The 21,279-nt window shown below is 51.2% G+C and overlaps 3 protein-coding genes across 17 annotated transcripts in view; 2 read left to right on the forward strand and 1 right to left on the reverse strand.

Moving 5' to 3' along the window:
* Nucleotides 1-4,326, forward strand: DUOXA2 (dual oxidase maturation factor 2). 2 transcript variants are annotated; one of them, XM_035259557.3, is made up of 6 exons: nt 1-429; nt 1,480-1,537; nt 1,793-1,927; nt 2,186-2,399; nt 2,762-2,976; nt 3,526-4,326. In XM_035259557.3, exons 1-6 carry the CDS (start codon nt 283-285, stop codon nt 3,717-3,719), a joined length of 963 nt encoding a protein of 320 aa, XP_035115448.1. In that variant the 5' UTR covers nt 1-282; the 3' UTR covers nt 3,720-4,326. The 2 variants fall into 2 exon arrangements, with proteins under 2 accessions (XP_035115448.1, XP_054095581.1); XM_054239606.2 differs by having other exon boundaries at nt 2,762-3,659.
* A 15-nt stretch (nt 4,327-4,341) lies between these two features.
* The window catches only part of DUOXA1 (dual oxidase maturation factor 1), a 48,852-nt gene continuing 31,914 nt past the window's right edge, over nt 4,342-21,279 (reverse strand). The window contains exons 3-12 of one of the 6 annotated variants that reach the window (XM_078334160.1): nt 19,174-19,254; nt 16,558-18,181; nt 16,166-16,321; nt 15,727-15,841; nt 8,632-8,807; nt 7,979-8,036; nt 6,849-6,983; nt 6,361-6,574; nt 5,872-6,089; nt 4,342-5,191 (exon numbers count right to left, since the gene is read on the reverse strand). In XM_078334160.1, coding sequence (XP_078190286.1) covers nt 4,932-5,191; nt 5,872-6,089; nt 6,361-6,574; nt 6,849-6,983; nt 7,979-8,036; nt 8,632-8,778 — 1,032 coding nt within the window. In that variant the 5' untranslated portion in view covers nt 8,779-8,807; nt 15,727-15,841; nt 16,166-16,321; nt 16,558-18,181; nt 19,174-19,254 and the 3' untranslated portion in view covers nt 4,342-4,931. Of the gene's footprint in view, nt 5,192-5,871; nt 6,090-6,360; nt 6,575-6,848; nt 6,984-7,978; nt 8,037-8,631; nt 15,622-15,726; nt 15,842-16,165; nt 18,182-19,173; nt 19,255-21,279 lie in introns of those variants that run through there. The other 5 variants (XM_078334161.1, XM_035259554.3, XM_078334159.1 and 2 more) reach the window with 5 other exon arrangements.
* DUOX1 (dual oxidase 1) overlaps nt 16,694-21,279 on the forward strand; it is a 35,127-nt gene continuing 30,541 nt past the window's right edge. For 4 of the 9 annotated variants that reach the window (XM_054239581.2, XM_054239584.2, XM_078334157.1 and 1 more), the window contains exons 1-4: nt 16,694-18,369; nt 18,625-18,731; nt 20,583-20,666; nt 20,863-21,027. In XM_054239581.2, the coding sequence (XP_054095556.1) occupies nt 18,674-18,731; nt 20,583-20,666; nt 20,863-21,027 (307 nt within the window). In that variant the 5' untranslated portion in view covers nt 16,694-18,369; nt 18,625-18,673. Of the gene's footprint in view, nt 20,468-20,582; nt 20,667-20,862; nt 21,028-21,279 lie in introns of all 9 variants that reach the window. The other 5 variants (XM_078334154.1, XM_054239585.2, XM_035259545.3 and 2 more) reach the window with 3 other exon arrangements.

The following is a 21,279-nucleotide window of genomic DNA, read 5'->3' on the forward strand; positions in this document are numbered from 1 at the left end:
AGCGCGAACCCGCAGAACCAGGAAAGTAACTGGCTACAGACAGTGAGAAATAGTTTCGCTCGCCAACTAACCAAACTGTCGGTATCAACCCCAGAGCGTTAGGAGCAGCCCGCCACTACGTTTCCTTAGCGGAGAGGTGCAGAACTCAGACTTCACCAGCACACTCGGTGCCGGCGTTGTACGCGAAGAGGCGCCAGGACGCGCTCTCCAGCACCCAAGCAGCCCCAGCTTGCCGGCCTGCCTGCCCTCCCGCGTGCAGCCCTCGGCCGGCCGGCCTGCAGCATGACCCTGTGGAACGGTGTACTGCCTTTTTACCCCCAGTCCCGGCATGCGGCAGGCTTCAGCGTCCCACTGCTCATCGTTATTCTAGTGTTTTTGGCTTTAGCAGCAAGCTTCCTGCTCATCTTGCCCGGGATCCGTGGCCACTCGGTAAGGGTGTCTTAGTAGTTCGGGTAGAGTGGGGGGAGTCGTCATGGGCAAATTGTCTCCCGAGGGACCCAGAACAGGTAAGACTGTGCAAGGGCCTCCATGAATAGTCAAACTGAGGCTCAGGTGGAGCGAAGTCAGGAGTCTGGTGCAGCAAGCACCCCTTCCCAAGGACAGGGAGAACTCCCCATCCAGGACATTCTGAAGAAGGACCCCAGCTGGGTCCTTGGGAAGGCTGCTGCAGAGGATGGGCACCCAGTCCAGTAATCCTGAGGCAGAGCCTAGACTTCATGTGCTGCCAGGGCCTCTCACCTCTCCCAGGATGCAGCCGCACTCTCATCCCATCCTGAGGGTGATGACCTTCGAGCCAAGAGGACAGATGCCAGTAGCTCAGATTGTGGTGTTCCCCTTTGCACTGAGTCAAGACATACATACGTGTATGAGTACCGCATCCTAAGGACTGAGAATCCCACATTGGATTGGAAGTTGGCGCCAACTGGGTGCATTTCTTAGAGTTCCCCCTCCCTCAGCACCTAAGTTGTGCATTTTTCAATTCTGGAGGACCCAGCTTTTCTGCATATTAATCTGTTTTGGTTTCCCTGGAACTGGTACACTTAGGAGTATCTGCATTCCCACCTCCTCCACTTGGAGACCAGGCCCTGGGGCCTCCCTCTTCTGAGGGAGGTGACCCTTGCGTGCCTAGCACTTCTGGACTAACTGAGCCTTACCAAGCAGTGACTGGACCAGGAGGCAGAACCAGGACCAGGCGCCAGACAGCTGGGAGAGTGAAGGTGGTGGAAGAGTGCCAGAAGTGGGGGGTGAGGGGAAGGTGCTTTTAGGGTAGACAGAAAATGGGGCTAGGGAAGTGAAAGCTCATGGTCACAAAACATCAGAAATGCCAGTAGTCCAGAGGGACTTGCAGGAAAAGCATGCCTAGCATTAGTCTCATAGGTCTGGATGTAACCAAAGATCCAGGTGGAGTGGGGTCAAAGGTGGTCTTGGGGACTTTGGTTGGGCAGGGCTCAGGCCTGACCCGGGTGCCTATTCCTGCAGCGCTGGTTCTGGTTGGTGAGAGTTCTTCTCAGCCTGTTCATAGGCGCTGAAATCGTGGGTGAGTGTGTGGTCCAGCCCGTGGGGAGAGGAGTGGGTGAGAACGGAGGTGGGCAGAGGGCACCTGGGACAATAGGGAACTGGGGTTGGTTTTCTGCTCCCTATTCCCTCTCTCCAGCTCTTTCTAGAGCCCGCTTTTTGGCCCTTACCATGCAACCACATTCGACCTCTAAGTCCCCATCTCTCTGCAGTGTCCCACCTCTTATCACCGCTCTCTAATTCCATTTTCCCACCTTCATCCCACCTTTCCCTACAGCTGTGCACTTCAGTGCAGAGTGGTTGGTGGGTAGAGTGAACACCAACACAACCTACAAGGCCTTCAGCTCAGCGCGCGTTAGAGCCCGCGTCGGTCTGCTCGTGGGCCTGGAGGGCATTAATATTACACTCACAGGTGAGGGGGCTGGGGCGAAGTGAACTCCTGGGGTTGGGAGATCCCCTGGTTAGGAGAGTGTGTCAGGGATACCTGAAGGGCCTCTCACATTCCGCAAGCTCAAATAGTTTGTGGTCCTCCTGGGTCTGCGTTTTCTCCAACCACCATCGAACCCATTTCTCCCTCCGTGAGCGCCGCATCCCCGCTTTCCTATCTGAATCCACTTAGTCGCGAGTTCTCCGACAGCGCGCAGCCCGGTAAGCCCGCCGCACTCCGCAGGGACCCCGGTGCTGCAGCTGAATGAGACCATTGACTACAACGAGCAGTTCACCTGGCGTCTGAAAGAGAATTTCGCCGGGGAGTACGCCAACGCACTGGAGAAAGGGCTGCCGGACCCAGTGCTCTACCTGGCGGAGAAGTTCACACCGAGTAGCCCTTGCGGCCTGTACCACAAGTACCACCTGGCGGGACACTACGCCTCGGCCTTGCTGTGGTAAGCGCTGTAGGGAAGGCCGTGTGCACTTGTGTGCGCCAGGAGCCGGGCCGTGTGAGCGGAAGGACGCAGGCCTCGAAGGCGTTGAGCAGCTGCAGCCAGACCAGACGCGCTCGGGGTGGGCATGACAGCCTCGCGGGTCCGAAGATCACGAGGTCTGCAGAGACCGGCAGAATCCAGAGAGACTCCAGCCACCGCCTGGAGCTCGGGAGCCCACTTCTCCCCCGGGGAATTCCCCTGCGCCGCAGCCATCCCAGCACCGGGCTTTGGCGCTGGGGTAGGGACCGAGGGGAGCGAGGCTTTGGGAACCCCGGCGGGCTGGGAGAAGCCCACTCACACCCGGTCCCCCCACTCCCCTGAAGGGTGGCGTTCTGCTTCTGGCTCCTCTCCAACGTACTGCTCTCCACGCCGGCCCCGCTCTACGGAGGCCTAGCACTACTGACCACCGGAGCCTTCGTGCTCTTGGCGATCTTCTCCTGGGCCTCCACCTCCACAGTGCCGCTCTGTCCGCTCCGCCTAGGCTCCTCCGCGCTCACCACTCAGTACGGTACCGCCTTTTGGGTCACGCTGGCAACCGGTGAGGACCGAGGGAACGGCAGAACGCCACCCTGCAGGGGACTGGGGACACTATCTGTGAGCGGGCTTCTCCAGCCCACCGGCGTTCCCAAAGCCTCGCTTCCCTTTGTCCCTACCCCAGCGCCAAAGCCCGGGGCTGGGATAGCGGCGGCTCGGCGGAATTCTCCGGGGGAGGATTCATACCGGGTGTGCACTTTCCCGTTCATAGAATGAATCCACATCTATTACCTGATTTGCCCCTCTCAACAGTTCGCAGAAACAGGCACTGTTATGACCATTTTACAGATGAAAAGGGGGCTCAGAAGGGTTTGCTGTCTTGCCGCGTTTCATGTAATCCAGATTAGAGGTGTGTAGGGAGCCGGGGGAGGTAACGCAAGGGGTAGACTCCAAAAGATGAAAGAGGGGCCAGGCGCGGTGGCCCACGTCTGTAATCCCAGCACTTTGGGAGGTAGAGGCAGGAAGGTCGTTTGAGGCCAGGAGTTGGAGACCAGCCTGGGCAATATAGCTTGACTCCACCCGCCCTCCTTTCTTTCGGTCCCCACCGCCACAGGCATCCTGTGCCTCTTCCTTGGAGGGGCCGTGGTGAGTCTCCACTATGTTCGGGCCAGCGCTCTTCGCACTCTTCTGGACCAAAGCGCCGAGGACTGCAGCCAGGCGAGAGGGGGCTCACCTCTTATCCTCGGCGACCCACTGCAGAAGCAGGCCGGGCTCCCGGACTTAAAATATATCACCACTAACCTGTGAGAAGGAACCAATCTGGACACCTTCCCCGCCTTGGGACCTCGCAGGCCGGGAAGCAGTGCCCCCAGTTCTGGGCCAGGAGAGCTTCGGAAGGGGCACTAGGTGCTGCTGGCGCCGAGAGCCAGGGGCTAGGTCTCAGACATCCGCAGGCACCAGGAAAAGTCTCCTGGTGGGAGTTGTAAATAAACTTTTTTTTCTGTTTTGTTTTGTCCCCCCCCCCCCCATTAATTTCCACGGCTTCTGCGCTCCGAGGTCGTGGGAAGCACGCCCTCGGGAGCTTCGCAGAGCTGAGACAGCCTAGTACACTCTCCGCTGTGCTGGGAAACCGGATTCTCTGCGTCTAGACTCCAGAGTAATGCGGGCGCCCTCTAGTGAGGCCGGAGGGGGCCCTACAGGAGCCAGCATCTTCCCGAGCCACCCCAGGTGGACGTTAGGTGGTAGTCATGAGGCATGTCACCCACTCCCCGTACCTGGATCCCACTCAGATAGCCCAGCTGAGTGAGCTGGGAAGGAGTAGCGTTTTGGAATTGATTCACTAACTTCCCACCTGGCTTCTTGTGAGGTGGTGTCTGAGGGCCAAGGTAGGCATCAGCAAGGTATAGAAATATAAATCCTGAGATTCTTGGCAAGTCCTGCAATCTTATTAAGCAAACTTGGGAACCGAAGCTCAGAGAATGTGACATAGTCCATTAATGTTAGACCTGGACTGAGAAGTTTAGTTTCCTCTCCTTTCTGGTGCTGTCTTTCATTGTACCAAGAGGTCACACAGCTGGGGAAGTAAAGGAAGAACAACAGGAAAAAGGAAAACAAGAGGTGCGGAGGGAAGAGAGGGAACCATAGGAGAATCATATGTCCCCCCACCCCCCTGCTGGTGTTGTGGGGGTGAAGTAGGGTTTCAGTGAATAGCATCTTGAAGAGGCCAGGCATCATGCAAAGGCAGGGTTGCTGTGCAAAGAGGAGATAGCCCCTGCTTGGTCTTATCATGGCAACAAGCTTTATGGACAAGCCCATCTTCTCTTCAGTCCCTGAGGGCTTTTTGCTGTTGTTGTTGTTTTTTAACAGCAGTATGTAGAGCCTGCTTTTTCTACTCCATCTGTAGATTGGTGCTGGGAGTCTGGTACCAGCCACGCTGAGGGCAGTTCTATTGGTTTTATGGGATTCCAATGAGGTCCGAAGCCAGAATGGAAGTCCAGGCGGCCTCCAGGGGCAGGGGTGTTACAGGGCGCATTCAGGCTCTGTGAGGTGTGCCTCCTCACAGTGTGCCTTGGTGGAGGAAGCCTCTGACAGGGGGATGTCCTGGGGCTCTGGACTGTCAGCCATGGGCCTGTATCGGGGGCTCAGGAGTCCACCTTCTTCAGGACTCCACTCCAGCATGGGGTCTTCATCCACACTCTGGTTGAAGAAAGCCTTCAGCCTGTGAGGCTGCATCCTGTGGGCCACCACCATAGCCAGGCCCAGCAGCACACATAGCAGTCCTACAGATGAAGGCAACAGTTGTCTCACCTTAGTGAGAGCATCAGAACAGCTCTAAGGGAGGCCTGGAGGCCCTGCTTCAGGGCAACTTGAGCTCAGAGTGGTGATTGGCTGAGGGGCCTGTGGCTCCAACAACCCTGTTGTCCTGAATTTCCAGACTCCAAGCCCAGTGCTCCTTCTGTTATATCCCAGGAGAGAGAGAGAGAAAGGGGGAGAGAACTCTGAAAATAGGGAGAGGAAAGAAAAACCCTGGGGAAGGGCAGGGCACAGAGGAGGAGGCATCGAGAGGCACATGATGGGTAGACAGTGGAATCGGAGAGGAGAATAAAACTGCAGGAGAATTTAGGGCTGCGTAAGGCGGGACAGAGAAAGGTTTTAAGAATGGGGACACACAGAAGGGTATCTGGAAGAAGCAAGAGGGGATGGGGGTTGGAAGATTTTAGAAGCAGCTGGGTGAAGAGAGTTAGGGGATGAGAGACAGAGAAGACACAAGGAGGAGGGAGGGAAGTGGCACTGAGGAGAGAAAACCAGGAGATAAGAGATATAAGAGGGTGAGGCTTTGAAGAGGGTAAAGCCATCCTGGCCCCCAGGAACGGACCCTCAACTCTAACAACATCAGCTCTCAGGTCCTCCCTCCCTGGCCCTGAGCCTTCCAGCACTTGTCTTTACGGCTGGGTCTTACCTGTGGTCAATGTGATCCAGAAGGCAGGCCCATGGTGAGTGTGCAGCACAGAAGCGCCCAGGCGCAAGGGACAGGGTGGGGTGAGTGATGTGGCCATGGAGAAGAAGAGCAGAGCCAACAGCTGGAAGATGCCTGTGGCCAACAGCATGTGGCCACCATATACCAGCACAGGCATGGAGAGCATCACATTGGCCAGCAGCCAGCAAAGGAATGCCACCCTGGAGAGCCAGGACCCAGTGAGGACTGGCCTGGGTACCTCTACCTGCTAGTGAAGCTGGACAGGTCCAGATGTAGGCTCAGGGACCCAAGAGTGACCCAAAGATAGGAGGTAGGGATTCTTTCCCATGGACTTCCCAAGCCAGCACCATGGGGACTAGTGCCAGCCCGCCCCACCTGAGATACGCACATGAGTGGAGAAGAGATGGGTAGAAACCCTGTTCCTGAATCTAGGCTACCAGGGCCTCCACCCCATCCCCTTCCCATCCTCACCACAGCATGGCTGAGGCGTAGTGTCCTGCCAGGCGATACTGGTGGTACAGGCCACATGGGCTTCTTGGAGTGAACTTCTCGGCTAGGTACAGCACAGGGTCTGGCAGCCCCTTCTCCAGCGCCTTTGCATATTCCTCAGCATAGTTCTGGCCCAGGCGCCAGGCAAACTCCTCATTGTAATTGATGGTCTCATTCAGCTGCTGCACGGGGGTCCCTGGAGAACAAGGCAGCTGTGCTCTATAGGAACCCAAGGGCCAGAGTGGGGCCTAGGTAGGAACTCACCCACACAGGGCAGAGGGACAGGAAGTGGTCTCAACTGAGAGAAGGCAGCTTCCAAGGCCCTGAACTTCCCTTCCTACCATGCCTCCAACACCCACATATCCCCCCAGCCCCAGTGCCAGGCAACCTATAGCTCTTCGGACCACACCAAACATAGATCCCAAAGACAAGAGCCTTCCCCTCCCTCACAGGGAAGAGCCCTCCCTCACCTGTGAGTGTGATGTTGACTCCACTCAGTCCGACCTGCAGCCCAACATCAGCGCTGATCCACTCAGAACTGAAGGCCTTGTACGATGTGTTGGTGCTGACCTGGCCCACAGACCACTCAGAACTGAAATTCACAGCTGGGGTTGGGGAGTTGAACATATGGGAACTCAGAGAGGTTGTGGCATTACTAGGTTAGAGTCAGAAGAACTACAAGGCGTCTATGTCTGTTTTGGTCATAACTGGATACCTATTAACTAGCCAGGGTCTGGCTCAGGGTAAGTCTGCCAGCCATACGTGTGGGATTTCCCTTGGTCACACTCTTTACCTCTCCCTCTTCCCTCCCTTTCTCCCTGCTTTAGGGAGAGTTACTCAGGGAGCTGGGAAGGAAGCACAAACCTAAACCATGCTGGGCAAGGCAAACACAGATAGCTTGAACACAGAGACTTTCTTTTATTTTATTTTTTTTTGTTTTTAATTGGAGTCTTGCTCTGTCGCCCAGGCTGGAGTGCAACGGTGCAATATTGGCTCATTGCAACCTCTGTCTCCCGGGTACAAGCAATTCTCCTGCCTCAGCCTCCCAAGTATCTGGGATTACATGTGCCCATCACCATGCTCAGCTAATTTTTGTATTTTTAGTAGAGACGGATTTCCCCATGTTGGTCAGGCTGATCTTGAACTCCTGACCTCAGGTGATCCATCCGCCTCAGCCTCCCAAAGTGCTGAGATTATAGAAGTGAGCCACTGTGCCCCATCTCATAGGGATTATCATTTCTCCTATTTGCCTAATCACCAAGTCAAAACAGAGAGCCCTTCCCCATTTCCTCCCCTCCTCCCTGGAGTCCTCTCCCCACAGACATTCATTTTGACCTCCTTTCCCCACCCACCCCCAGCAATAAAAATGTTAGGAAGGTTGGGGAGATGCATCCAGCTTGTTTCCCAGAGTGATACCTCTTCAGGCCAAGGTAAGAGTAAGGGGTCAAGGCCATGGTGAGAGAGGCATATGGGCAGGATCTGGAAGCCACCCTGAAGCAGGGGCCCACCGCTGTGGGGAAACAAGGAGAGGAGAGGAAGGCTGCTGAGGGAGTTGATGGGATGGAGACAGCTGCCCAAGTCAGCTGCACTTCACACTCACCCAGGATCGCAGCCCCGATGAATAAGCTGGTCACCACCCGCAGCAGCCAAAACAGCCTCTGAGTGGCAAGGTGGGTGGGTTAAGTAAGGAGCGCCCTCCTTCCATGTTTGCCCTTCCTGTTTCCAGACTGGAGGGAGGGGTGGGAATTCTAAAGCTGAGATCACTTGGTCAGTTGAAATCAGAGTGTCTGGCATATAATAAGTGCTTATTTATTTATTTGAGACAGGATCTCTATTGCCCAGGCTGGAGTGCAGTGATGTGATCTCAAACCACTGTAGCCACTCAAGTGATCTTCCCACCCCAGCCTTCCAAGTAGCTGGGACTACAGATGCATATCACAAGGCACAGCTAATTGTTTTTTTTAGAGATGAGGTCTATAAACCCAGGCTGGTCTTGAACTCCTGGGCTCAAGCAATCCTTCCACTTTGGCCTCCCAAAGTGCTGGGATTACAGGCATCAGCCACCATGCCCCACCAGCATTCAATAATGAACTGTCGAATCAATGAATGAGGGGCTCTGTGCTTGGGGTGGTACTGATGCTTTCTTAGCACTGGGGTCTCCTTCCTGAGTCCGGTTGTAGTCAGAGACTCCGAACCCCTCAGCCTGAGGCTATGGTCTCTCTGGGCTGGGGGCTCCAGGACTGGGTTTCTCACCGTCTTGCCCCGAATGCCAGGCAGGATGATGATGAAAGTGGCCAGTGCAGTCAGAAAGATCATGACGATGGTGGCCGAAGTGGTGTCCATTGGGAAGGTTGGCTTGGGGCCAGCATAGAAGGGGAACGTGTGTCCCAAAGCAGCCATTTTGGTGGGGTTGTGCAGGGGAGGCAATGCTGTACAACAACAACAGACATATATTGTATGCCCTCAATGTACCTGGCACCGTTTTTGGTACTGGAGATATGGCACAGAATGAGCCAGACCAAGTCCTTCTTCTCTGGAGCTCACATTTTGTGCAGCATCGGCTATTACTGCTGTTCCACTGCCCCTCAGCCATCCATCTCCCCATCTTTTAGGTGACAGAATGAGGGTCTTTGCCATCAGTCTCTGTTGCCCATGCTCCTCTCCTAACCCCCAAGTTCCATAAATCAGTGCTACCACCACCCTTGAGGCTTCTCTGTTACTTCTGGGACTGTCTCAAGAAATATAATTCTCTTCTCTCTCCTTCAGGGCCCTAGCACAGATAGATCACAGAACATAAAAGGAACTATATTTACTATCAGGTGAAGACATAGGTGAAAGATGGTACAAATTACAAAAAGATTGACTTTCTTCCTCAGTCCCCGAAAAAACAAAGGCCAGGCAGCTCTCTGCTGAGTATATAATCCAGCCACATCCTCAGAGGATGTTGCAGACCTGGCACTGCCTACACAAGTCTGTCCAGCTTTCTCAAGCACCCTGGCTCTTGTTCTAGCAACTGCAGAACAGTTGAGCTTCACTGAGTTCACTTAACTAAGCACGGAAGGGGACCTGCCCTCTATCAGGCAGTGCTGGGGCCAGATGTCCTTCTCTTCCACACATTATCAACATTGGTCCTTCTCTCTGATTCAAATTCCCAGGCCAAGTTTTAGGCCAGATTCAAACCCTAGCTGTGGTCTTCTCTGCCCGTCCCTTGATTTCAGAACTTGTTTGACTCTTATTTGTTCCTTTGCAGACAGGATATTGGGAAAATGGTAGCTGAACTTACTGTGTTTAGTCAAATATCAGAACCGATTGCAAGACACACTACTATTTTAGCACAAAGAAAGGGGAAAAGAAAGTCTTGCCAATTAAACCATGGCCACCATTCCTGGTGAGATATACCTAATTCCAGAGATGTCAAAATGTGAAAAAAAAAAAAAATGCGTCTTAGAGTCAATGATCCCAGTTTTCCTCATTTCCCGAAGTGTGATATGTACTGGGGTTTCAGTTTGCCCAGAAGGCTCCATAATTTAGTTTGACCACACATTGTCTTATAAAGAGTTATAGTGAAAGAATGAGCATGGGAGTCAAGCAGCTCCAAAGGGTCTGAATTCTGCCTCTGCCTCTTGCAAGTTACTTGATATCTACAGACACTCAGTTTTATTAAAACTTTGAGATAGCAATGTCTATCTTGTAAGTGTCATTGTGAAGATGAAATGAGATTGTGTATACAAAGTGCTAAGATAGTACTGGAAACAAGCTACCAAGTTGGGAAAGAGGGGACATTACATTGCTTATTACTCCATTTATCTCTTTCTCCAATCTTTCTTTTCTTAAGTAAATAAAAAAGGAGTACATTCAAATTTTTTATTAAGTTCTTAAGTTTTTTTGTCTTTTTGGTTTTTTTTTGGCAGAGTCTCACACTGTCACCCAGGCTGGAATGCAGTGGCACCATCTTGGTTCACTGCAACCTCCACCTTTCAGGATCAAGCAAATATCATGCCTCAGCCACCTGAGTAGCTGGGATTACAGGCACGCGCCATCACACCCGCTGATTTTTAAATTTTTTAGCAGAGACGGGGATTTGTCATGTTAGCCAGGCTAGTCTTGAACTCCTGACTTCAAGCAATCCACCCTCCTCAGCCTCCCAAAGTGCTACTAGAATTACATGCATGAACCACCATGTCCAGCCTCTCCAATCTTTCTTCAAGTGAACCCTGAGCTGGAATCCATTCTGGGTCTAGTTTCAGTTCTTTACTAACATTGGTCTGGTAAGCGACAACCTCCTGGGTCCTTGGTTTCCTCATCTATAAATCATTTCATAATCTCCAGGTCCCTTCTAGTTCTAACGCTGGGATTCTCCTAATATGCCCTAGCTCCCAGCCTTCCTCTCTCCTTCTAAGCTGGGCACCTTCTTGTGCTATCTCTGGGAGTAGCATGGTATCACGCAAAGAGACAGAAGGACAGACAGTTTTAACTTTAAATTTTGTCTTTTGTGCAAGTCACTTAACCCCTAAGTGTCAGTTTTAACATGAAGGTTTTTTGTTTGTTTGTTTTTTGATGGAGTCTTACTCTGTCACCCAGACTGAAGTGCAGTGGCACGATCTCGGCTCACTACAACCTCCACCTTCTGAGTTCAAGCGATTCTCCTGCCTCAGCCTCCATGGGAGATTACAGGCGTGTAACCCCCATACCCGGCTAATTTTCGTATTTTCCGTAGAGAGGGGGTTTTACCCATGTTAACTAGGCTGGTCTCGAACTCCTGACCTCAAGTGATCTGCCCACCTTGGCCTCCCAAAGTGCTGGGATTACAGGCATGAGCCACTGTGCCCGGCCTTGTTTTTTGCTTTTTCTTAACTACTCAACTCTCCCATCGCTGAGGAACAGGCATCTCTCTTCTCTCCCGTTCTGCAAATCCATCCTCCTGGGCTCTAGCCCATTCATGCCTGCCTTCTCCACCACCTTTATCATCAGTTGTCCCTCTTCCCTTCATAGTGTTCCAGCTTCATTTCCTCTGCTGGCTCTTTCTCTCAAGGGTACACTTAAATTTTTCCCACCTTAAGAACACACAGAAAAAGAACCTTCTCTCTGGATCTTCTTGGTCCCCTCCAGCTACCATTCTATTTTATTCTATTCCTTTCACAGTCAGGCTTTTGAAAAAACAGTGTATATTGATATTTCCACTGCCTTATCTCTTCAACCTATCACAATCTGACTTTTCCTCATCCCTGACTTCTCCATTAGGCCACTAAGTGTTAAATCCAAAGGGCAGTTTTCACTTTTCACCCTCCTTGACCTCTCTGTGGTATTTGACACTGGAGACCATGCCCCCTTTCTCCAAACTTTACCTCCTTGCACTTCCATCACACCATGTTCTCCAGGGGCTCCTGCTTTTGGCCATCTCTTTGTGGTTCCTCTACTAGTTCTTTTCCCTCCATGTTAAATGTTGATGCTCCCCATAAATCTGTCGTGGCTGTCTTCTTTCAGCAGTATTCAAGATTCCCTGAGCAAACTCGTCCATTCTCACGGTTGATGGTTCTCAAATGTCTTCAGATAGTACTCCTATCTGAGCTCCAAACTCAAAAGGGTCAGCCACCCTGTGGACATTTTCATTTGGATGTTCCCTTGATGCCTCAACTCTAACAGCCCCTCAAATGGAATTCATTGTCTCTATCCTGCTTTTTATTCTATTGTCTTTGTATGTTTGGCAATGTCACCACTGGGCAATCAACTAAGTCGGACACCTGGACCATCTTACCTCCTAAATACTTCTTGAAACTATCCATGTATTTCCTTTTCTACTGCCTCTGCTCTAACCCAGGCTCATCCTATCTTTTAGTTCCAGAATAATTTTTTTCTAAACAAACAAACAAAAAATATATATATTTTGAGACAGAGTTTCACTCTTGTTGCCCAGGCTGGAATGCAGTGGTGTGATATCGGCAATGGCAACCTCCGACTCCTGTGTTCAAGCGATTCTCCTGCCTCAGCCTCCCGAGTAGCTGGGATTATAGGCATGGACCACCATGCCTGGCCAATTTTGTATTTTTAGTAGAGACAGGGGTTTCTCCATGTTGGTCAGCTTGTCTCGAACTCCCAACCTCAGGTGATCCTCCTGCCTCAGCCTCCAAAAGTGCTGGGATTACAGGCTTGAGCCACCATGCCCAACCAGAATAATTTTTTTCTAATAAATAAATATGATCATTTTAATTCTCTGCTCTGGCTAAAATCTCATCTTCTTACTATCACATATAAAGTGCTTTATAACCTGGTCCTGCCTATACTCGCTCCACCTTTTGCCCAGCCTAATCTATAGCCATACTGAATGACTGGTCTCTCCCTCAATCTGACATGTTCTTTCAAGCCTTCAGTACCTTTGGATATGCTATTTCCTCTGCCTGGAATGCTCTCACTCTCTTGGCAGGCGCCTTTTCACCCTTCAAGTCTCAGCTTGTGTTACCTCCTCTGTGAAGTTTCCTCTGATGCCACTGAGCCAATGTGAGTTCCCACTTGGAACATTCTGATTACATTTTGAACATACCTTCCTGATAACAGTGATTACATTGAACTCTAATTGTCTGAACATCTGTCTCCCAATTAGACTGTAGTTTCCTTGAGGGCAGAGACTTCCTCTTTTCATCTTTGCATCCCCTGCCTGTAGAATATACTGATGAGGCTCTGGATCAAATGAATAATTATGAATGAGTGCCTCTCCCCACAGGTGGCTTCTTCTGATTTTGCACACAAGGGGGAGCTGTGCTCCCTCATTGCCCTGTACTATACTTATAATTCAGTATTAACTGAGTATTACCAGTACAGAGCAAAGGACTGGGCAAGAAGGGATTTGACTAACCCTGTCAACTATTCGTAATTCCTCAAAATTTTCAGAAAGTGTCTTCCAATACTTAAGGCCTCCAAGACTAACAAAGATCCAAACATGAATTTTCATGTTTGATTGAATCAGAATTATACATCTCAAACATAGCTGAAATGAGTAACTAAGAATTTGAGAATTAAATTATTTTGTAAAATTTGTGATAGTGATATTTATTTTAAAGCAGATGTTTACTGATCTAAGAATTTTTTATTTATGACATCTCGACTGAAGCTATTATATTTTTAAATAAAAGTCCATAGGAGGAAAGCCTATAAAACATAAAATATCTTGGCTAATAAGATAGGAAGGTAAAGCAAGGCTAACAGCAAGAACATATGTTCTATGTTGGAATTCAGAAAGAAGTATTTTTAATATACGTGAATAAGAGATAATATAATGTATTTCAGTCAGGGTTAAATATTATTCTCGCATTTGTTTTAAAGGGATGTTATAAAAAATTTACAAAAATGTCTCATCTCTATTAACATGTGCTTAAAAGAAACACTAACAAAAGGCTTTTTGTATTTTAAGTATACAAGAACAATGCTAACTTATTTCTAATTCTCCCAAATGTCATATTTATTGAAGATGACACAAGCAAAAAGACAGTTGGTAAATGAAATTTGCCTTTCTTAATTTCTTCTTGTTCAGTTTCATAATTTAGGTCTTCCTTAATTTGCAGTGCCTAATTTAAAGTTAATTTTTAATGACTCTGACACTAATTCGGTTTTCTTTTATTTATTTATTTATTTATTTGAGACAGAGTCTCGCTCTGTTGCCAGGCACCAGGTGGAGTGCAGTGGCGCGATCTCGGCTCACTGCAACCTCCGCCTCCCGGGTTCAAGCATTCTCCTGCCTCAGCCTCCCAAGTAGCTGAGGACTACAGGCACATGCCACCATGCCCAGCTAATTTTTGTATTTTTAGTAGAGACGAGGTTTCACCATGTTGGCCAGGATGACCTCGATCTCTTGACCTCATGATCCACCCGCTTTGGCCTCTCAAAGTGCTGAGATTACATGTGTGAGCCACGGCACCTGGCTTGGTTTCCATTATTGAGCTAACTGTATGAAGGGCTTCTGTATGAAGAGGTGGGACAGAAATGAGAGGGCCCCACACTCAGCAGTCCTGCTTTTCCTACAAGCTTGTATTTCCCTGAGGAACATCTTTCTTCTTGGCTTGTCAAGTAGCATCTCACAGTAGAATTAGTTTTAATGTGATAAAATCACATATCAATATTAACTTGACCCACTTCTCCCCTACCTCACCACCATGACTAGGATATATGCACAGTGTACATTGATGTAAATAAGCCGACACAAGATACAGTCAAACATATACCTACAAATGTAGATAAACAGAGACAAAGACACAAGAACCACCCAGACTCTGTTATTCTCAGTAATATACACACCTGTGTTATTTCATCAGAGGCCCTTGTGACAAAATTGGATTGCTTTCTCATGGGGCGAGGGGAGACTCCCATACTTTGGGGTCCTCCTTTCTCACCTGGCCTAGGGAGGAAGAGGCACCATTCTCCCTTTCTGGGCTCCCTATATGTACCGAAGACTTTTCTCATGCTCAGTCTTGTTACAGATACAGTTACCCAATCCTTACCTGCCACAGATTGGAGTTCCTATGTGTGTATGAGGGGTGGGTAAAACATAAAGTTACAATCTTTAAGAAAACTCAGCCTAGAACAAACTCCAGCCTTCATCATTCAAAGTTATGTGCTGATGTCCTGTGGCCTCTCTTGTAGCTTGACAGGACTCTCTTCCTGAAGTCTTCTCCCTGCCCACCTCCCCCATCTGCTGGAACCCATAGAGTAAGGACCACTAATTCTCTACAAGATGGGAGTGGGTGACAGGGCTGGAGTTGCCAAGACCTCTGCCTGGTAATGCACAGCTACTGGAATGTGATGCTTTTTTCTCTGGTTGGGGTAGACCCCATTAAAAGTTTACAGCTGTGGTTAGCTAAGGGGACCCTGTCAGAAACTCCTGTCCTAGGCTCTCCTCTTCAAGGAAGGGGTCTGAGTGTCTGTGTGTCTGTGTATGGATGTATATGTGTGATGTTGCACAGCAATAGGATTTATGTGGAGAAATGGAACAGGATCTGAAAGTGGATTGGGGGCAGGATTCCCCAGTAAGGGCTGATATGGGTAAGGAGTTCGAGGGTGTAGAATCATGCAAGGCAAACTGCCTAGACTCCAGTTAAACTGGGATGAGGACTCGATGTCTGTAAACCTTGTGGCATTTATGGCTTTAAGAGGTTTTCCTTGCCTCCCCAATTTCTTACCAAACACTTTCTTTGAAGAGCTCCCATTTGATCTGAACTTGGTCTGGATGAAAGCAGAAGGTACAGCCCTAGGTGCCTGGGTGAAAGCAAGCACTTCAAGACCCCCTTCAAAATCACCTGGACCGCACAGACCTAAGGAGCCGCATCCTCCACCACCCACACCTGGACCATAGTTCCCTACCTTCGCCTCTTCCAAACAGTGCGTGTGTGGCAGCCCAGGTCTCTCGCCTTCCCCCTTGGAACCTCACACAAAGCGCCCCGGGGGGTGTGAGTAGAGGGAACTAGGTCCCAACGTTCTGTGAACAAACGCGAGCCCTTACTCTCTGTGGGGCTCCCGTCCGACCCCCACTCGTCTCGTAACTCAAGTAAGGACCCGGCTGTAACCGGACAAACCGGATCTGGGGTGCTTCCAGTCATTCCTCAAGTCACTCCCAAACTTCTCAGTCTGCACCCGAGACTCCGCAGCGCAGCCTACCACTCCCGGCCTCGGACAGAGACGAGCTGGGTGCGCCAGGACCATAGTACCGGGGTCTGCCCGCTCCGCAGCGGTCCCCCCAATCCCCCCTCCTCCTCTGCGCCCCCCACCCATGCCCAGCATCCCCAGCAGCTCCAGCGCAAACCTAGCGATGCTGTTCCGGGTCTGGCAGGGCATGGGCGCGGCTCGCAGGGCGGTGGGACCCCCGAGATCTCACGAGGATCCCCGGAGGGAGACGTGACCCCAGGCTCTCAGAGGGGTTTAGGTCGGATGAGTGACTTGCTTTGACGCCTGGCCTGGTCTGTGGGCGGCAGGTGATCAATGGTCTTGGACACCGAGCCCAAACCCGACGGTGCCCAGAGGATTCGAGGAGAGTCTCCCCTCCCCACACCCTCTCCGCCTCCCCGCCTCTCCCCAGCCCCGTGGGACTTGTGGAGGCGGACTTGCGCTTTTCGCCGTCCATACGACCGCGCTAGCCCTGCCCTCGAAACCGACGGTGCATCTCTACCTGCGCCCCGCGAGCCCTCGCCGTCTCACCTTGCGCACTGCGGTCGCCTGAAGCACCTCAGCCGGTCCCCCAGCTCCAGCCTCCATCCCGCCCCACTGCGCCCCGCCCCGCTGCTGAGCCGGGCCGCGCCGTCCCCTCCTCACCCCCAGCCCCGCCCGTCCCGGCGCAGAGCTGGAGAGGCACCGGACGCGAGCGGGCTCCGAGGGCACAGCTGGAAGCCAGGCCAGAGCCAAGCTGCAGTCCGGGGCTCAGGTGACTCCGTAGCCGCAGGTCAGATCGGGGAGGGCTTTTCCCAGCCCGCGGGCCGGGGCGCTCCGAGGTAGGGAGCTCTAAGTGCAGGGTGGCGAGGGAGCGGCCACTCGGCCACGTTATTATTGAAGGAAGGGAAATACTAGCCCCCTACTCTTCGGATCTTATCCTAAGGCTAAAATAGGCCCTGTTAGGGCTGTCCTCTGCCCAGTCAAGGTTTTGAGAGAGACTGGGTTCTTCGGGACCTGGGAATGTTGGGTGGCCCAGTTTGCCTGGGCCTAAGGATTCTTCTCCTGGCACCAGTCCAACATACCAGGGAGGAAGCTTTGGGGTTTAGGATCCAAGCTTCCCCCGTCAGCCCTCCCAGGTTGGAATCCATGACCTTGACCCATCTTCCTCACACCTCAGGGCCAACAGGGTCACCACTCTAGAGCTTCAGGCTGCAAAAGCGGCCATGTGGGGCAAGAACAGGCAGGCCTGTGTTCTCTCTCTGGTTCTGCCGCTGGCTCTGTCTGGGGCTTCATCGCTCTGTCCTGGGGTTGTGCCTTCCTTTCAAGGTTGTTGAGAAGTTACTGCCCCATGTCATTGTGTAAATTATTAAAGGCAACCCATCCACAAGGAGTGGTTATTAAGCATGTCCACCTTCCTCTTCAGGTCATCCCACACAGCCTGGCCTGAAAGGGCACTTCATGCCCTTAGGGGCTGAGTCGTACATTAGCATTTGGGTCAAGGATCCTGAAGACATGGTTGGAGGGGGTGAAGGGCCAGGACATCTTGGGATCAGGGAAGGATCCCTGCGGGTACTTCATATATCCAGATTTACAGCTTCAACCATTCAGAGCCAGCTCTTCACGCACTATTAAAGGCCAGCACCTGGACAGACTCTGTGGAACACAGCAGGTGGAATACTGAGCTTTCCAGTTAGGGCAGGGCCTAGGTTTTTTCATTTGTTTAGTAGGGATGGAATGGGGATGAGGTCACTCCCTGGGTTCTCTCCTCTAGACAACCCATTCAGGAGCCCTGGTATCTGGCTGGGGATGAGGCTTTCCCTGAGCTCCTTCCTTCCTCTATCCTATCTCCAATCTCCACGTTGCCTTTAGGAAGTCTTCACTGGCTTTGGGTACTCCTTGCATCACTCAGGAGTCACAGCCTGAGTCCTCTGCTGCCTCTGTTTCCCTGTTGACTCTGGGTGGAGAGAGCAGGAAGCCTGCACTAAACACATAAGCGCCTGGTACTGCATCCCTTCTGGATCCAACCAAAAGCGTCAGTCTCCCACCTACCCTCTCTGTAGCACATTTGCATAACACCTGTCACTTTTCTTGCTTTGAATTCAACTTCATTCTCACATCTGATTCTGGCAACCATGCTGGGAAGTAAACAGTTCAGGCATATTTGCTCCCATAGCTGGAAGAAGAAACCAAGGATCAGACTGGAGAAGTGATTTATCTAAGATCCCACCGTGGACTGGCAGCAGCACTGAGACCTCAGCCGTCTCCTGATCCCCAAGAAAGGCTCCGTCCAAGGAACACACTGCAAGAAGCTGGGCCAAAGCAAGGTTTTCCAACTAATTTTAGAAGACAAAGTCCCTGAAGGTATGTACCAGGGATTTCTGTTTGTTTTGTTCATTACTTAATCTCCAGTGTCTAGGTCAGTGCCTGGTACATAAAGGGTGCTCATCAAGTATTTGCTGAGTGAATTAAAGAATCTTGGGAAAGAGTGAGTCTCTTGAACTACCTACTGTGACCTTGGCCCAGCCCCAGGCCTTGATTCATAGAGTCCTGCAGAGGTCTTGACCTGATTCTTCTTCTAAGCAGCTAGGGCTCATTTTCTGTCCTGTCTTTTTTTAGGGTCTCCATTTTGGGACATTCTAATCCCTGAGCCCCTATTATTTTCATCATGGGCTTCTGCCTGGCTCTAGCATGGACACTTCTGGTTGGGCCATGGACCCCTGTGGGTGAGTACGGATTGGAGAAGAAGCACGGTTAAAAGCAGAGGAACCCAGCATCCTCTGGGCTCCCCCGAAGACAGGATCCATGTGATGTTCATCTGTATCCTTAGTCTTTAGTTGGCACAGTGCCCTGCATGTGAGAGTTGCTCATTTCTAGCTCTTGAAGAAATGGATGGAAAATGGAATGAAAATTATCCCCAAATGCACAGAATTAGGGAGCCTTTAATTTCCACGTCAGCACTTCCTATTTTATTCCTTACAGTTTGGGGGCCCTTTCTTTCTCCACTATCTTCTCTTGTTTCCCATAAAGTCAAGGCCTATGACTCAAAATAGGAAAAGATTGATTAGATACACAAGACAATAAAGCATCTTGGGGTCAGATTAGACCCAAAGCTGAAGGGGAGTCATCAATATTTTTAAACATTATGATCAAAAACAAAAGCAATACCTTCCACAAGAGTTTCATGTTGCCATCTTCAGTGGACAGCTTCTTACTGGAATCTGAGACTGTTCTCCGTAGTCTGGACCTCTGTGGAGGGAAGTGGGCTTGCATTGCCACAAGTTAAAAAGTGCTCTTTAAAAGAGCAAGTCCTTGATAACTTGGGATGGGAGATGCAAAAGCAGAAGGCAGAGAAAACCTGTAAAAGGATCTGTCCTGGCTGGAGGTGGCAGGATCGTGACACATTCCCGACAGCTCCTCCCTTGCCAGAGCTGCTCACATTCATGTTCCTTCCAGCCCTCTTCTTTCCTTGGCTTTGGATTTTCCTTTTCTCCTCCAGCTCTGACTTTTTATCTCTAAGAGACACTTACCCTGTACCGTCCTACAAAGGCTCACTCCTTTATGTGCCACAGGTTCATCTTATTTTAGATATCACATGTATGGCCCTGCCCCAAATCTTGGACCCTTAGCTGGGTTCTTTGCTCAAACATCAGGCGCTGAGTCATTTTTCCCCCAGCTCCCTGCTGAGTGAGTGTGCAAATGTGTGTGTCTGTTCTCTGAGGTGAGCAGAGAGGAAGCCCCAAACCTATAGACTCCTAGTCTTGGGGAAACAATCAGGCTGGCCATCTGATCTACTGATCAGAAAGATCCCTGCTCCATCCCTGATTCCATTTTTCATTCTGGATTTTCCCTCCATTCCTCATTCCTTAGTTCTTTCCCCAGAGGCTGAGTGCTCCCTCCTGGACCCTCATTTTGGAGAGTATGAAAGGATCAAGAGGAGGAATTGTTTGGGGACAAGATGCCCCAGAGAAGGGGCAAGGTTATCCACATCACCAGTCTGGTCCCCGGTCCTACTTAAGAAACTGGGGAAAAAAGCAGTAGCAACACCACACCCCTGCCCTGGGATCTGCTCAGCCAGAGAGGACTAGGTCCCTCACCACACTGACCCTGCCCAGGGATGGGTCACAGAATGATGTGTCCTTCTCAGGTATGGAGTGTGGCTGGCTCTTGCTGTGTGTGGCGTCTTAGGGCTGGGGATGGATTCTGTCCTGTTTTGTCCTCCCAGGGAGCTGAAGTTTGAAGGGAGTTGAAGTACCCTGTATCCTCTTACCCATCGCCACTGCTCTCCTCCAGCCCCCCTTCCTCTCTGAGGCCATCTGTCAGCACATACTGCTCCCTGCTATACTGCTTTTTGGCTCCCTGCCACGTCTCCCCCACTGAGCAGCTTAAAGATCTGGCTTGAGTTTGGAAACTGCTTTGCCCGGTTTTTCCCTCTGCATCCTACCTCTCACATCCACTCCAGGTATCCACTTTCCATTGCTCCAAGTGCCAGGCTCACAGCACCCATTTCCGGCAGGCCTGCCTGTCCTCTCATGCACTGACTTGCCCAGCTGCCCCTTCCCTCCATTCTCACACAGGCGCTCAGAACCCCATTTCATGGGAGGTGCAGCGATTTGATGGGTGGTACAATAACCTCATGGAGCACAGATGGGGCAGCAAAGGTAAGTGAGAGCCAAGTGAGGACAGAGCCCCGGGGCCAGGGTGGACTGACTGCTGCGGGGCAAGAGCTGGCAGGTACCAGCAAAGGCCATCCATTTCCAAGGTTTTAGATTCCATGGCATGGTGGGAAGCCTGGGAGAGAGGGGGTCAAGAATGCCCACTGAAGATTCATCCTTATCCTTACTCCTTCTACCCCAGGCTCCCGGCTGCAGCGCCTGGTCCCAGCCAGCTATGCAGATGGCGTGTACCAGCCCTTGGGAGAACCCCACCTGCCCAACCCCCGAGACCTTAGCAACACCATCTCAAGGGGCCCTGCAGGGCTGGCCTCCCTGAGAAACCGCACAGTGTTGGGGGTCTTTTTTGGTGAGAACTTCAACCTCTGGGGGAAGAAAGCTGGTGGGGTCAGCTGGACACCTCTGCATATGAAGAGGGGTGATGGAGGGCCTAAGGGATGAGGGCGAGAGGTGGAGGAGGCAGTGGGGCTTGGTAGGGGTAGAATCAGGTGCAGGGAGGATCCATGCTGAAGTGAAGTCTGGTTGGGGAGGCAGAAATCTTTCCCATGCAGAAAGATGAGGGTGGGATTAGGGAAAATAAGCATCCCTCCACGTTGTGTTG

The sequence above is a fragment of the Callithrix jacchus genome, chromosome 8 (genome assembly GCF_049354715.1).
Source record: "Callithrix jacchus isolate 240 chromosome 8, calJac240_pri, whole genome shotgun sequence".
NCBI classification, from domain to species: Eukaryota; Metazoa; Chordata; class Mammalia; order Primates; family Cebidae; genus Callithrix; species Callithrix jacchus.